Here is a 12018-nt window from a genome sequence, read left to right as displayed (position 1 = left end):
CAGCCACAAAAAAGCATTTGCTATTAATATGGTTTAGCTAGTATCAACAGCCCAATGTAAAGACCTAACCTTTTTAGGTCACTTTGTCATTATGCTGAGAATTGGGAGTAAAAGAGGGTGGTAAAAAAAAGTAAAATACACATTCTTCAATGTGAATAGCTTACTACCAGAATACTGTTGAAATAAAAGAAAAATAATTAAGTTCCAAGGCAAAGGCTCTCTTAGCTAAAAGCAACAACTTTACTCACATACCCATGAGCCAATGTTAGGGAATTCATTGGTGTGGATGCTGTTCCAAGTCTCACAAGTAGTCTGTACAGCTGATGGTAAGTTCTGCATAATACTATGACCTGTGAAGTTTAATTTAACAGTTGAGGTAAAAACTTTGAGCATGAATATACTGTTTAACAGTTTGTTTTTAGTAAATATTCCACATACCCAACATGCTAGCCTTGCAACGTGTGGAGCCAATGGACAGAACTGCAGCATATCCTTGGAGTTTGGCATCTGTAAGCTTGTTGTCCCCTTCCTCTGGGATGTTCATTAGTAGGTATGATCTGAACGTGACAAGTTTGGTTAAAAAAGAAAGTGAAGTTTCTCATAGGTTTGTATACAGACATGCAAAGTTTATATATATAGTGTAATAAAGCTAATATACACACAGACAAACACTCTTACTAAACATAAAACATCTTGTGTAATGTTAAGAGGTTAAAGAATATGCTATAGTAACGTATGTCCTTCTCACCTTGTGAAGGCTGTGTAGATGTCAGTGAGTTGTAGTGTGGCTGGGAGCAGGTTAGTTGTGATTTCAGAGGTTTTGTGGGTGTCTGCCTCAATGGCAACCTTGGACAAATGCTCATCTAAGGAAACCTGAACTTTAGAGATGACTGCATCCAGTGTATAGATGGTTTGTAGAGAGGGCAACTGATGAAGAGGGAGAATGACGTTCGGGTCTACACTGGAGAAAGTGGAAATCTGCAATAGAATCAAGTCACCACAGTAATAATAAAGATCAGCACTAAAGGTCAGCATCAGCAACAGCAACAAATATGTAGGTCATCAGTGATTACAATGTAATTATTACCTGTCTGGCGATGTACTCCTCTGCTAGTTCCACATCATATTTAACAGTGCTACACTTTGCGGCTGTCACGTCAACCAGAGACCCGGCTTGGTCTACTTTCATGCCCTGCTTTACTAGGTGTTCCTGCAAAAACAGAGGCACAGTGATATTTCTTAAAAAAAAAACAAAAAACAAAAAAAACTGAAAAACTACAACCCACAACCTACTACAATTCAAAAAAAGTTTGGACGATGGGTTAAACATAAATAAAAACATAATGAAATGATTTGCAAATCTCATCAACCCATATTTTATCCATAACAGAACATAAACAACGTATCAAATGTTGACATTGAGACATTTTACCATTTCATGGAAAATTTGAGCTCATTTGGAATTTGATGGCAGAAACACAGCTCAGCATGTGGTTTAGCATTATCTTGGTGAAAAAAGGCCTTCCCTGAAAGAGACATTGTCTGGATAGGAGCATGTTTCTCTAAAACTTCAATGTACGTTTCAGCATTGAGGGTGCATTTCCAGATGTGTAAGCTGCCAACACCATAGGCACTGAAGAACCCCATAGCATCATAGATAAAGGCTTTTGAACGGCTCGCTTATAACAAACTGGATGCACCCTTTCCACATTAATCCACAGTTCCAAAAAACAATTTAAAATTTGAGTCACCTGACCACCAATTTTGCCTCAGACCATTTTAAATGAGCTTTGGTCCAGAGAAAACGGGGTGTTTCTGGATCGTGTTCAGATATGTCTTCTTCTTTGCACGATACAGCTTTAATTTCCATTTGTGGATTGCATAGTGAACTGTGTTCACATCCATTGATTTCTGGAAATGTTCCCAAGCCCATGCATTAAAGTCCAGTAGAGATGTATGCCTGTTTATAATGCAGTGCCACCTGAGGGCCCGAAGGTCACGCACATCCAGTTTTGAACTTTGGTCTTATTACTTATGGACAGAGAGTCCTCCTGATTGTCTCAATTTTTTGATATTATATACTGTAGATGGTGGGTTCTTCAAAGTATTCACAATTTTAGTATTGTTCCTCAATTTTTAGATGCAGTTTGTCGCAGATTGGTGAACCTCTGCCCATCTTTACATTTGAGAAGCTCTGCCTCTGAAATGCTCCTTTTACACCCATCATGTTACTGACCTGTTGCTACTTAACGTAATTAGTTGTCAAATACTCTTCCATAAGTTTTTTAGTTTTCAAATCTTTTGTTGGCCCTGTTCCAACTATTTTCAGATTTTCCATGAAATAGTAAAATGTCTCAGTTTTAATTTCGGATACATTATGTTCTATTGTGAATAAAATATGGGTTGATGAGATTTGCAAATCATTGCATTCTGGTTTTATTTAAGTTTTACACAAGTCATTTGTGGAAATAAAACATTCAGCAATACTTTTAGGTGTCAACAGACCTTCATCCAGTTCACATAGGTAGATACCCGGAGACGTGAGGACCAACGCAGCATATGCAGGATGTCACTCTTAATGGGATCACTGAAGCCATTCTTTAACTGCTCCATGTAAGCTTTTGATGGTGGTAAAACGCCCAATATCCTCCACAGTATTAGGAAGTAGTATTGAAGGGAGCAGGCCTCCTGTATGTAATGACAGGGCTTGACATTAAGTATTTTGACCACTTGACATTGAAGACAGATCTTCTACATGGCCGATAGCCAGCTCTGAGCTCTTGTATTAAAAGTTGAAAATAACAAAAAGATTCAAAGCTATGTATATTTTTATTGATTAAGAAATCAGAAATACTATAGTGTTATAATGAAGTATAAATGCTGATTGTAGTAATGTGAGATTTATTCATAACATTACCTACGGCACAGCTATACTGCTATGACTTAATTTGGTTTAATTTAAAATAACCTTCTAAAGAAAAGTTTAGGCAGTTTCTTTTATTGCAGCAGAGTTTGGTCTGTCAGCGGTTTACACACTGTATCTGTTGGTTTGACAACACACCTTCCAATCTATTTTCACCAGAAATAGCATCAATCAGTGCTAAATGATCAGCTAAGGGTGAAGCCATTGCATGGATATTTTCTGCACTTTGTAAACAACGCAGATAATTTGCCACATTCAGTGAGACATTGTGGACACTAAGACTGAACACAGTGTGTGAAGCTCTGCTATTACTAGGATTTTACCAATTTGTGCAAGGCAAACACGCACATAACACAATCCACCTGCCTTATCAGAGTTTACTTTAATGTCGAATCCTGCATGATATACAAAATATCTGTACCTTGTTTTTACTAATGTCAGAGCTTCAAGTCTGCTGCTGTTAAGGTATTATAATTAAAGCTCAACATGTTTTGTAATCCTTCACATAAAATTAAATAAAACCCCTGAAATGCTTTTATTTAAAGTACATTTATAAAGTGAAGCCAACATACAAAGGTCTGACAGTCATACTGTCCTGCTTAGTAAACAAGTAATTATCTAGTAGTTTTATACTGACAGTAAATGATGAATACAGCAATGTTAGCAACAGACATAGACATTACGTGCCCATTTGTTTATGTTGTCTGTTCTCACCATTGGAGTAACTGGCTTGTTCTCTTGTCTTCTTGCTGTGTCAAACTGAGACCCTGCAGCCAGGAGTGAGATGAGCCATGCGTACAGTTCATCGTATTTAACTGCTCCATTGAACAGCTTTGGAAAAACCTAACAAGAAATAAAACATTTAAAACACAAACACATAAAAAAGCAAGAGAGTAAATTGTTTTTTCCCCCTCACTAAGAGACACACCTTGCTGTCTAGTCTGCTGATATCATCTTCAGACACCTCAGGGGACAGAACACAGTAGAATTTGGGCTGTACATTTAAATCTAAAAAAAGAAAAAAAGTTAAAATACAGGACACAGTCTAGTTATTTTTCAACTACTACAAATTAAATTACGAACATCCTCTTAAAATATAAGTGAGATTTAAAGTCTAAAATAAATGTGTGTGCGCGTTAGTAATACCAGGAGATTACTACTAGCTCAAATTTATCCCAGTCAAAACATTCACATGCTGTTGAGTTTTGGCTAACAAGGTATTTTCTATTCTTTTAGTGAGTTTGTCAGGTGAACAACCAGCGCTAAAATATTTGTTATATTAAGAAAGAATATGTATTGTAAAAATAGTTTTGTATTTAAAGTCAGTGGGTAATAACATAAAATTAATTTTACCTGCTGAACAATGTTTAGCCCAGTTTTCTTCCACCTCTTTAAATCCATAGTAAAGTGGGAGACTACGTTTGCCACCTTCTTGAACAGAACTTGGCCCAGTGGATGGTGGGGTGAGGAGGTTGTACTGCACCTATAATTATTATAGATAGTGGAAAATGTACATTATACATGAAACTAATAATCCTTGATACTAAAGTAATGATGATTTACTAGTAGTATATTACACATATAGAGATAATACATCTGGCAATTCTGAAAATAATCAGACAAAGCTTAATTTGTGCAATTTGCCATATGGAGAAGACATCAACCATAAAAAAAACAAGCATTAACCTGTTCAAAAAGGTACAAAGGAGCCTTGGAGTAGTAGCGCAGCAGATAATCAAAGACCAGCAAAAGGCGTGCAAGGTTGAGCGGCACAGCCTTGAGTTGAGAGTCTTTGCTTTGTGCCACTTCCGTGATGGTCTGGGTGACCAGGGTGAGGATTGACCGCCGCCCACGCTCTGACAGATTGTGAAAAAGGAGCAGCAAAAGCTGAAGGTGCTCCACATTTAGGTCATCTTCTCCATGAACAGAGCCCTGGATAGTGTGCTGCTTCAATGTTCCCAAAAACCTAAGAAAGGGAAAGCAATAGTAACAGAGAAAATAAATAAATATCACACACACACAAACTGTGAGACATAATGTATTGCAGTAGTTCACCAGCTATTATGACTTAATATTTTACTGTCCTGGCATACTCATGAGTATAAATTGCCATTGTGTTGCTCTTGTAACTTAACATAGGCAAAATGAAGGACATTGTGAGTACTCCAGCTACTATTAGCTAACAATAATACAAAGTGGTATGCAAGGTGTTATAATGACATCATCATGATAATTTAAGTGAATCCACTGCACATAACAGCCTGACCAGAATGGCATGGATTCATACCTTTCCCATACTTTCATACATTCAGGCACATCAGGTTCTCCCTGGACACTGGCTTTGTGTTGCCATATCAGGAGAAGTCTGGAGAGAACTGATAATGACTGAGGGTGAATGTACAGAGGCCAGGGACCCTCTGAAAATGGTGCAACACCTAACTGCTGAAGAAGAGTGCTCTAGGAATGATGAGAGATGATAAAACACTGACATGAATAACCAAACATCAGTTCCTATAATTAGAATTAATCAAAGCAATTTTTGAAAAATTTCACTTACCTGCAGGGCTGGTGATGGAAGATCTGATGTTACTAGGGTGTGGTTGAAGTGATATAGAGCTAAAGAAAACACCTCATCTGAGGAGCCTGAGAAAAAACAAAAGACACTATACCTAGTAGAGTGCATTCCCGTATACCAATGATTGACTGCACTTATTATTAGCTTGGGTGCCAAAGGAAACTGAATCAAAAGTGTGACAAGATTTAAGTCCTTTTTATTAGCCATACCTTTGACATCTTTGTCTACGTCTTTAATGATGCTGGCTAGTGTTGCCATATGCTGCTCGGTGAGAGACACGCTTAGGTAGTTGCGGATGAAGTTGTTCCTGGACTTGAGCATTGACGTAGTGATGAAGTTCAGAATACTAGAGGCTAAACTGAGAAACTACAGGAACACACAAGTACGGATTGTTAGGATTGTCACATTTATTACTTAAAATGGCTGATAAACTGTTACCACAAAAGAAACAAGAGGTACCTAGCATTACAAAAATGGCAAGTGCTATTTACAGTGGACTTCCTGGAGCAGAGCCTGTACGTTACCATGTACAAAAAGGTTCTTACCAGTTCTGGGTCTTTGCGGCCAGCTAAAATGTTTCCGTTCTCACTTGGATTCTGCTTGCTAGGGCTCTTTAGCCTGGGAGAGGTCTCCAAGGGTGGCGGTGGAGGAGGTGGTGGGGGAGCTACTTTGTCTTTGGTGGGCGAAATTGTCTCTTCAAACCAAAGCCCCAAGATAGGTTCACTGTCATCATCTAAGAGAAAGTCAAATTATTCTTAGAAATGTTCTAAAATGGAGATTATTCATGTTCCAAGACTTTCAACGTATTTGTGAAGTGGTTGTGATGTCATCAAAAGGAGAAATGTAAAGAGCTTGAGACTAGTTTATGACACCTACAACACTGTGCAGGCGTTAGACAAGAACAGTGCAGTAAAAAGTGAACATATACTTCTGTTGGTGAATATCCACTTAAAGGAGAATATAAGAGATTTGTTTTCTGAGAACAATTTTCTAAGAAGACATCCACCATTTCATTACTGTTACTGAGAATACAATAAAGCCTATTTACTGTACTCTATGTTATTTAGAGTGCCCTTAACTCAAGTTTTTTTATCACTGTAGTTGCTTCAAAAAAGCAAAAGCTCCTCTATACAGATTCTTCTTGAGGGAAATGCCACTCTTCAGGACAGTATTTTATTTTCTAATTGGGTAGCTACTAAAGAATCCTCTTTCACTGAAATAAGGGTTTATAACTACTAACTACTTTGTATATTACTTCAAATCAATTACTGGTATCTGACTTGTTTTATCAATGTGTACTAAAAAATTACAAGTGTTAAAAAAGCACTGTGGAGTTTGTAGTTGCATGTGTGTGTATGTATATACTGTCCTACTGTTATTCTGACTATGCTAGGGTTCATTGTTGTGAAAAGCAACACCACTTATAAGTTTTTATGCCGTGAAAGCTGTGTCTGTTGAGCTTAGAACAGATCATTGCATTACTCCATAACAAAAAGCAATGATATAATGTACTAACATCATACATCCGCTAGACACATTGAAATATGATAATTTTGCCAGCCCTCAATGCTGGCTTAAAAACAATTTGGTGTAATAATACAAGGTTAGTTTGGCCACATGACCAGCCACCTATCCTTAACTGTTATTCACAATTAAAAAATTTAAACTGACACACAAAATAATCTATTCTGCAAATATGGAATATTCATTCTGTTCCATTCCATTCTTAATTAGATCTAGAAAATAAATCTGAAGATTTAAACTGAACTGAAATATAATTTTCTCTTCTAACAAATATGTATCCAAATTGCGGAGGTCTAAATTATGTCCTTCAGCTTAAGTGCTTCCCCCTCAGGGTGTCCAATCTGCCAACAAAACAGATTTTGACCACATCTTTAATTTGCGTCAATTAACTTTTGTCATAATCAATACCAGCTGAGAAGATCAGAGAGGCCATTACTTCTTATTGATCCTGCCAAGGCTTTTCGGTCATTTGACTTACAAATTGTTTTCCAGCTAAATTATAAAATGAGATAGGTTATTGTCTAGGACCCTACAAACAAATTTACCCAGACAGATGCACTTGCAAATAGATGCAAAAAACAGCAAGCGCCTTCCTCCTCTGACATGTAGCAGTCATGTTCCCCAAAAAAACTTTAACACAGCAGCATTAGGTCGGTTGTGAATTCTCCCACATCACCTCAACAAACCCTGTAGTCCCTGTATTACTTTAGCACAGGAATGAATGTTGTTCTTATTGCAGAATTGTGATTCAAGAACATATTCCTTATGTACATGTAAGCCCAACTTCATCTATTTTATTACTCAACTTCCTACACTTGTTCTGGCTCTTTCAACAATGATGAGGTTTCACTTGAAAATTCCTTTAAGATGCCCCTATGTTCACTTTCTACCTACCCCCAGGAACCGCACACCTAAATCTGTTGGTGGTGGACCAACAAAGCTACTCTTCGGAGTAGATTTGAGCCAAATATATTTTTGGCAACATTATGATTAGACTATTTCACTGCAGACAATACCAGTAAGGTTATATTCAAATTCAAAAACAACAAACAACTATTACTCTGTAAAAGAATATCACTTTAAGTTGATATTCACATTTGCATGCAACATACAAAGAGCGTAACTTTTCAGGTGACAGCAAGACGTAGCAGTGTGATTAAGCCCATTCTTTACAAGCACTTTAATTTATTATATTCAAGAATATTACCATTGTTTTGACGATGGGTCCTACATGACTTTCATAAGGTCATGAGACATGGGGTATAATGTGATAAGTAACAAGAATTACATTCACTAGCATTTTGGAGTATAACCAGAAAAAATACAAATAAATAAAATCTACCTCATAATTGAGTAAAACCTAAATGGTGTATAAAAAAAAAAAAAAAAAAAAAAAAAAAAAAAAAAAAAAAAAAAAAAAACGATTTCACACACACACACACAAAAAAAACAAACAAACAACGGGTTTTATCTAATGGCTGTATCAGTATGATTACCAGTGTTATTCTTCACCCAGCCCTACTGGGACATTTTTGAAGTTTACGAAAAAAGTAATAGTAATAATAATTATTATAATAATGACCACCCATATGTCAATATCACTGGTATTATTCTTTGAACCAAAATGAGCCACAGATGAACCTCTTTAACAACAAATATATAAAATATGTTCATGTCATTTACAGCACAAAGCACATTTCAGGCTCGGGGCTCTTTGCAAAAGCCTTTTCATCTGTGGCTCTGTCATTTTCCAAGTTATTAGGGCCACAGCTCAGAGCTTAAATTGTGAGACATACATTAACAATATGAATCTAGGACAGTGAAGTGGACACCAAATCTTTGACCTGAGGACAGAAAACTGCTGACCTGAGACACAAGCTGCACTTGTCTTCTCCTGTCTTCTCTCTGCTGAAATAGTAGACACTGTCAACTACACTGTCATTGTGTTATGAAGGGACATACAATTTAATTATTACTGTGTGTGTGTGCTTGTGTCTGCTATAACCTGACTATTCACTGACCGCACACCCGTCTCACTGCTTCACTGATAAACTTCACAACTGACAGTAGCTCAGAGATCAAACACAAAAATGACTCTGCTTTCAGTGCCTGGACCCACACTGTGATGAAGAGAAATCTGAGGCATACCTTGAAGGTATTACACAAACTATCTTCATCTGTTTAAAGCTAGATGATGCCCTGACCATGCATTTAGTTAATGGTTGATGAATTCATTTTACTTTACAATAGTTTATGCTATAAGAATTGGCAAAGCAATGTATAATACAAATATAAAAGAATGGTTTTTGGCCATGATAATCTTTGGCTCAATATACTTTGTTGCATTATTGAATGCTATATTTCACTTTCAGCAAACTCATTATTAAACAGGCATAGTGTAATTATTACACCAGGTATGTTTGTCGTAATTATCACCTTTAAAGTCTCTTGCATCTTTTTAGTTGTATAAAATGTTGTATAAAATTCACCCCTTGCTAGGCCAACTATGGAAGACAGCACACTATGTTGTTTATTGATCCTTTTATCTGTCTATATCTATATATCCATCTATCTATCTATCTCTGTATTTATCTGCACTTTGCATGTGTTACTTATATGGGCCAGGGGTGCTGGACATTGTGTGGATTCATCAAGAATATCTGTTGTCATTTTATTAGTGGTGTGCAGAAAAATATGTACATTATATCTTGCATAATCTGTGCTAATATTGCCAGTATTTAGGTAAAAACTATGTCTAAAACTATGTTCTCTTTCATAGCATTTGTTTTGTGTCTTACAATGGGTCTCTCAAGCCAGCTGTTTCTTTAGGAAATAGCATAACTGTCCTATGACACAAGTGCAAACCTGGACACCGGGCGCTTCTTTCCAGGCGAACAGGATCCTGAGAGTTCTGCTCAAACTAGTCTGTCACCAAACAGTAGTTTGAGCCTAAGACTGTGGGAAGTAGCAAGTCTTCTTACAGTTGCTCCAATCTAGTGGTAGCAATACTCCTCAAGCTAACGTAGGTTACTCCCCGTGGTTAACGTTAAACCATTATTGTATTCTGGACTGTTTAACGCTAATTCACAGGGGGAATATTGTGTCTCTGCCAAAGGTTGTTGGGGCTGATGGCCTCAAATTTTATAGTAGTTCCAATGGGTCATTTGCACATAAAGGGTGTATAGCGTTGGGTGGCTTCTCACAAGTTAGACCTACACTGTCAGGGCTCTCACAGGCTAAGAGTCTCAGTGATACGGACAGCAGCACAGCGTCCATGGAGAGAATTTAGTTTTCTCACTCAGGAAGTGCCCATGGAGGTGGTTTTGTGCAAGAAAGTGGTTACAGATGCCTCCCTTTCAGGTTGGGGGTTGTATTCGAGGGGAAAGCAGTGAAAAGGACGTGGGACCCTCACATTGGCTCATCCCACATAATTTACTTGGAACTGTTAGCAGTGCAGCTATGACTGAAACATTTCCTCCCTTTTGTGAGGGGACACCATGTGTTAGTGCGAATAGACAATACCACAGTTGTGGCTTCTGTCAACAGACAAGGGGGGTTAAGATCCCCTCAGCTGCACACACTGGCACACAGACTGATTGTCTGGAGCAGCAAATATTTTCTGATGCTTAAATCCACCAATGTGCCAGGGTCGATGAACTGTGGAGCAGATCCACTGTCCAAGGGAAACCCTTATTATGCATGGGGTGTGGTGTTCGGCCCCGCCCAGGGAAGTTTGCTCTGTGGGGCTGGTGCATGAGTGGTTAAACTTGAACACTGTGGGTCTCCCTTTAGAATGTTATTGATCTTTGAGAAATAGTGTTCTGATCAGAAGGAAATTCCCTTCCACTGTTCCGTTTCATGAGGGGAATACAACCTAAGCTTCCTGTTTCCAGACAGCTGACCCCCTCATGGGACCTTCCTGTTTTGTTGCAGGCCCCATCAGTTCCACCATTAGAACAGGTGGATTTCAAAACCCTAAAAGACAGTTTTGCTGCTGGTCCTCACGTCAGCGAAACAGGTGGGCAAGATTCATGCCCTTTCAGTACGTGGGCAAAGAACGACTTAGGGAAGCCTGTTACTAAACAACATCTCTCTCATTGGATTGTGGGGGCTATTGCTTTCGCATATAGCTCTAAGGGTCTATAGACACCAGCGGGGCTGCAGGCCCACTCTACCACGGGCCTAACCACTTTATGGGCGTTTATCAAAGGGATTTCCATTCAGGATATTTGCACTGCAGCAAGTTGGGCCTCAGAACATACCTTTGCTAGCTTTTACAGACTTGATGTTACAGCTTCCTCACTCATTAAATGCTTAGTGTAGGGGCACCTCAGAAGCGTTCTTTAAAAGGACAGTGGCTCTTGGGCAACATCTGCCATCCGGGAGTCAGTATTTCCCAATGTGAGACATGAAATTAATGCTATGAAAGAGATATATAACCATGGTTCTCTGAATAGCATGAGTAAGTATCTCATCAGAGCACCCTCCTTGCTTGTTCATAGAAAGGGAGAGGTGGCATGTTGAATGACGTGTTATGCAGCGTCACTGCCTTTTATATGGGGAGGGCTTGCCCCTCCTTAACACTGACATGCTTAGTCCCAGCCAATCCAAGCTGGCAGAGTGCAATATGAGCTTCTGATGAGGTCACGCTGAAGGCGTTCCCAATGTTCCCTCATCAGAGAATCGTGGTTATGTAAATAACCCATAGTTTTTCTTCAAAACATAAAGATGCTTTTAAAGCTAGCATGGACTTTCAATTTTAAGAAAGCTTTCTAGAGGTCTAATGTACCTACTTTAATCCTGAATGATCAAATACCTTGACTGCTATCCTCCTCTGTACTGCTGAAATCATCCTCATAGTAGGTGTTTGAATCTGTAGAAGCACTGGCATCACTGCTGACTGAACCCTTCCTTTGGCGTTGGAGAACACATGCCTAATGGAAGTGAAAACAAAAAGTCTTAAAGACAACCACAATCTAAAAATTTTAAACTTTTT

The 12018-nt window shown here is 38.3% G+C and overlaps 1 protein-coding gene across 7 annotated transcripts in view; it reads right to left on the bottom strand.

Moving 5' to 3' along the window:
* ubr4 (ubiquitin protein ligase E3 component n-recognin 4) overlaps positions 1–12018 on the bottom strand; it is a 55421-nt gene that overhangs the window by 35037 nt on the left and 8366 nt on the right. For 5 of the 7 annotated variants that reach the window (XM_067525688.1, XM_067525689.1, XM_067525690.1 and 2 more), the window contains exons 14-28: positions 11839–11956; positions 8889–8930; positions 6044–6231; positions 5708–5864; positions 5481–5566; positions 5211–5380; positions 4610–4889; positions 4277–4406; positions 3852–3931; positions 3638–3766; positions 2506–2688; positions 1088–1210; positions 749–978; positions 439–557; positions 253–350 (exon numbers count right to left, since the gene is read on the bottom strand). In XM_067525688.1, coding sequence (XP_067381789.1) covers positions 253–350; positions 439–557; positions 749–978; positions 1088–1210; positions 2506–2688; positions 3638–3766; positions 3852–3931; positions 4277–4406; positions 4610–4889; positions 5211–5380; positions 5481–5566; positions 5708–5864; positions 6044–6231; positions 8889–8930; positions 11839–11956 — 2133 coding nt within the window. The remainder of the gene's footprint in view (positions 1–252; positions 351–438; positions 558–748; positions 979–1087; positions 1211–2505; positions 2689–3637; positions 3767–3851; positions 3932–4276; positions 4407–4609; positions 4890–5210; positions 5381–5480; positions 5567–5707; positions 5865–6043; positions 6232–8888; positions 8931–11838; positions 11957–12018) is intronic. The other 2 variants (XM_067525691.1, XM_067525695.1) reach the window with 1 other exon arrangement.

The sequence above is a fragment of the Channa argus genome, chromosome 13 (genome assembly GCF_033026475.1).
Source record: "Channa argus isolate prfri chromosome 13, Channa argus male v1.0, whole genome shotgun sequence".
In the NCBI taxonomy this organism is placed as follows: Eukaryota; Metazoa; Chordata; class Actinopteri; order Anabantiformes; family Channidae; genus Channa; species Channa argus.
Note: the sequence above shows the minus strand (reverse complement) of the source record. Positions and strands in the feature narration are given on the sequence as shown.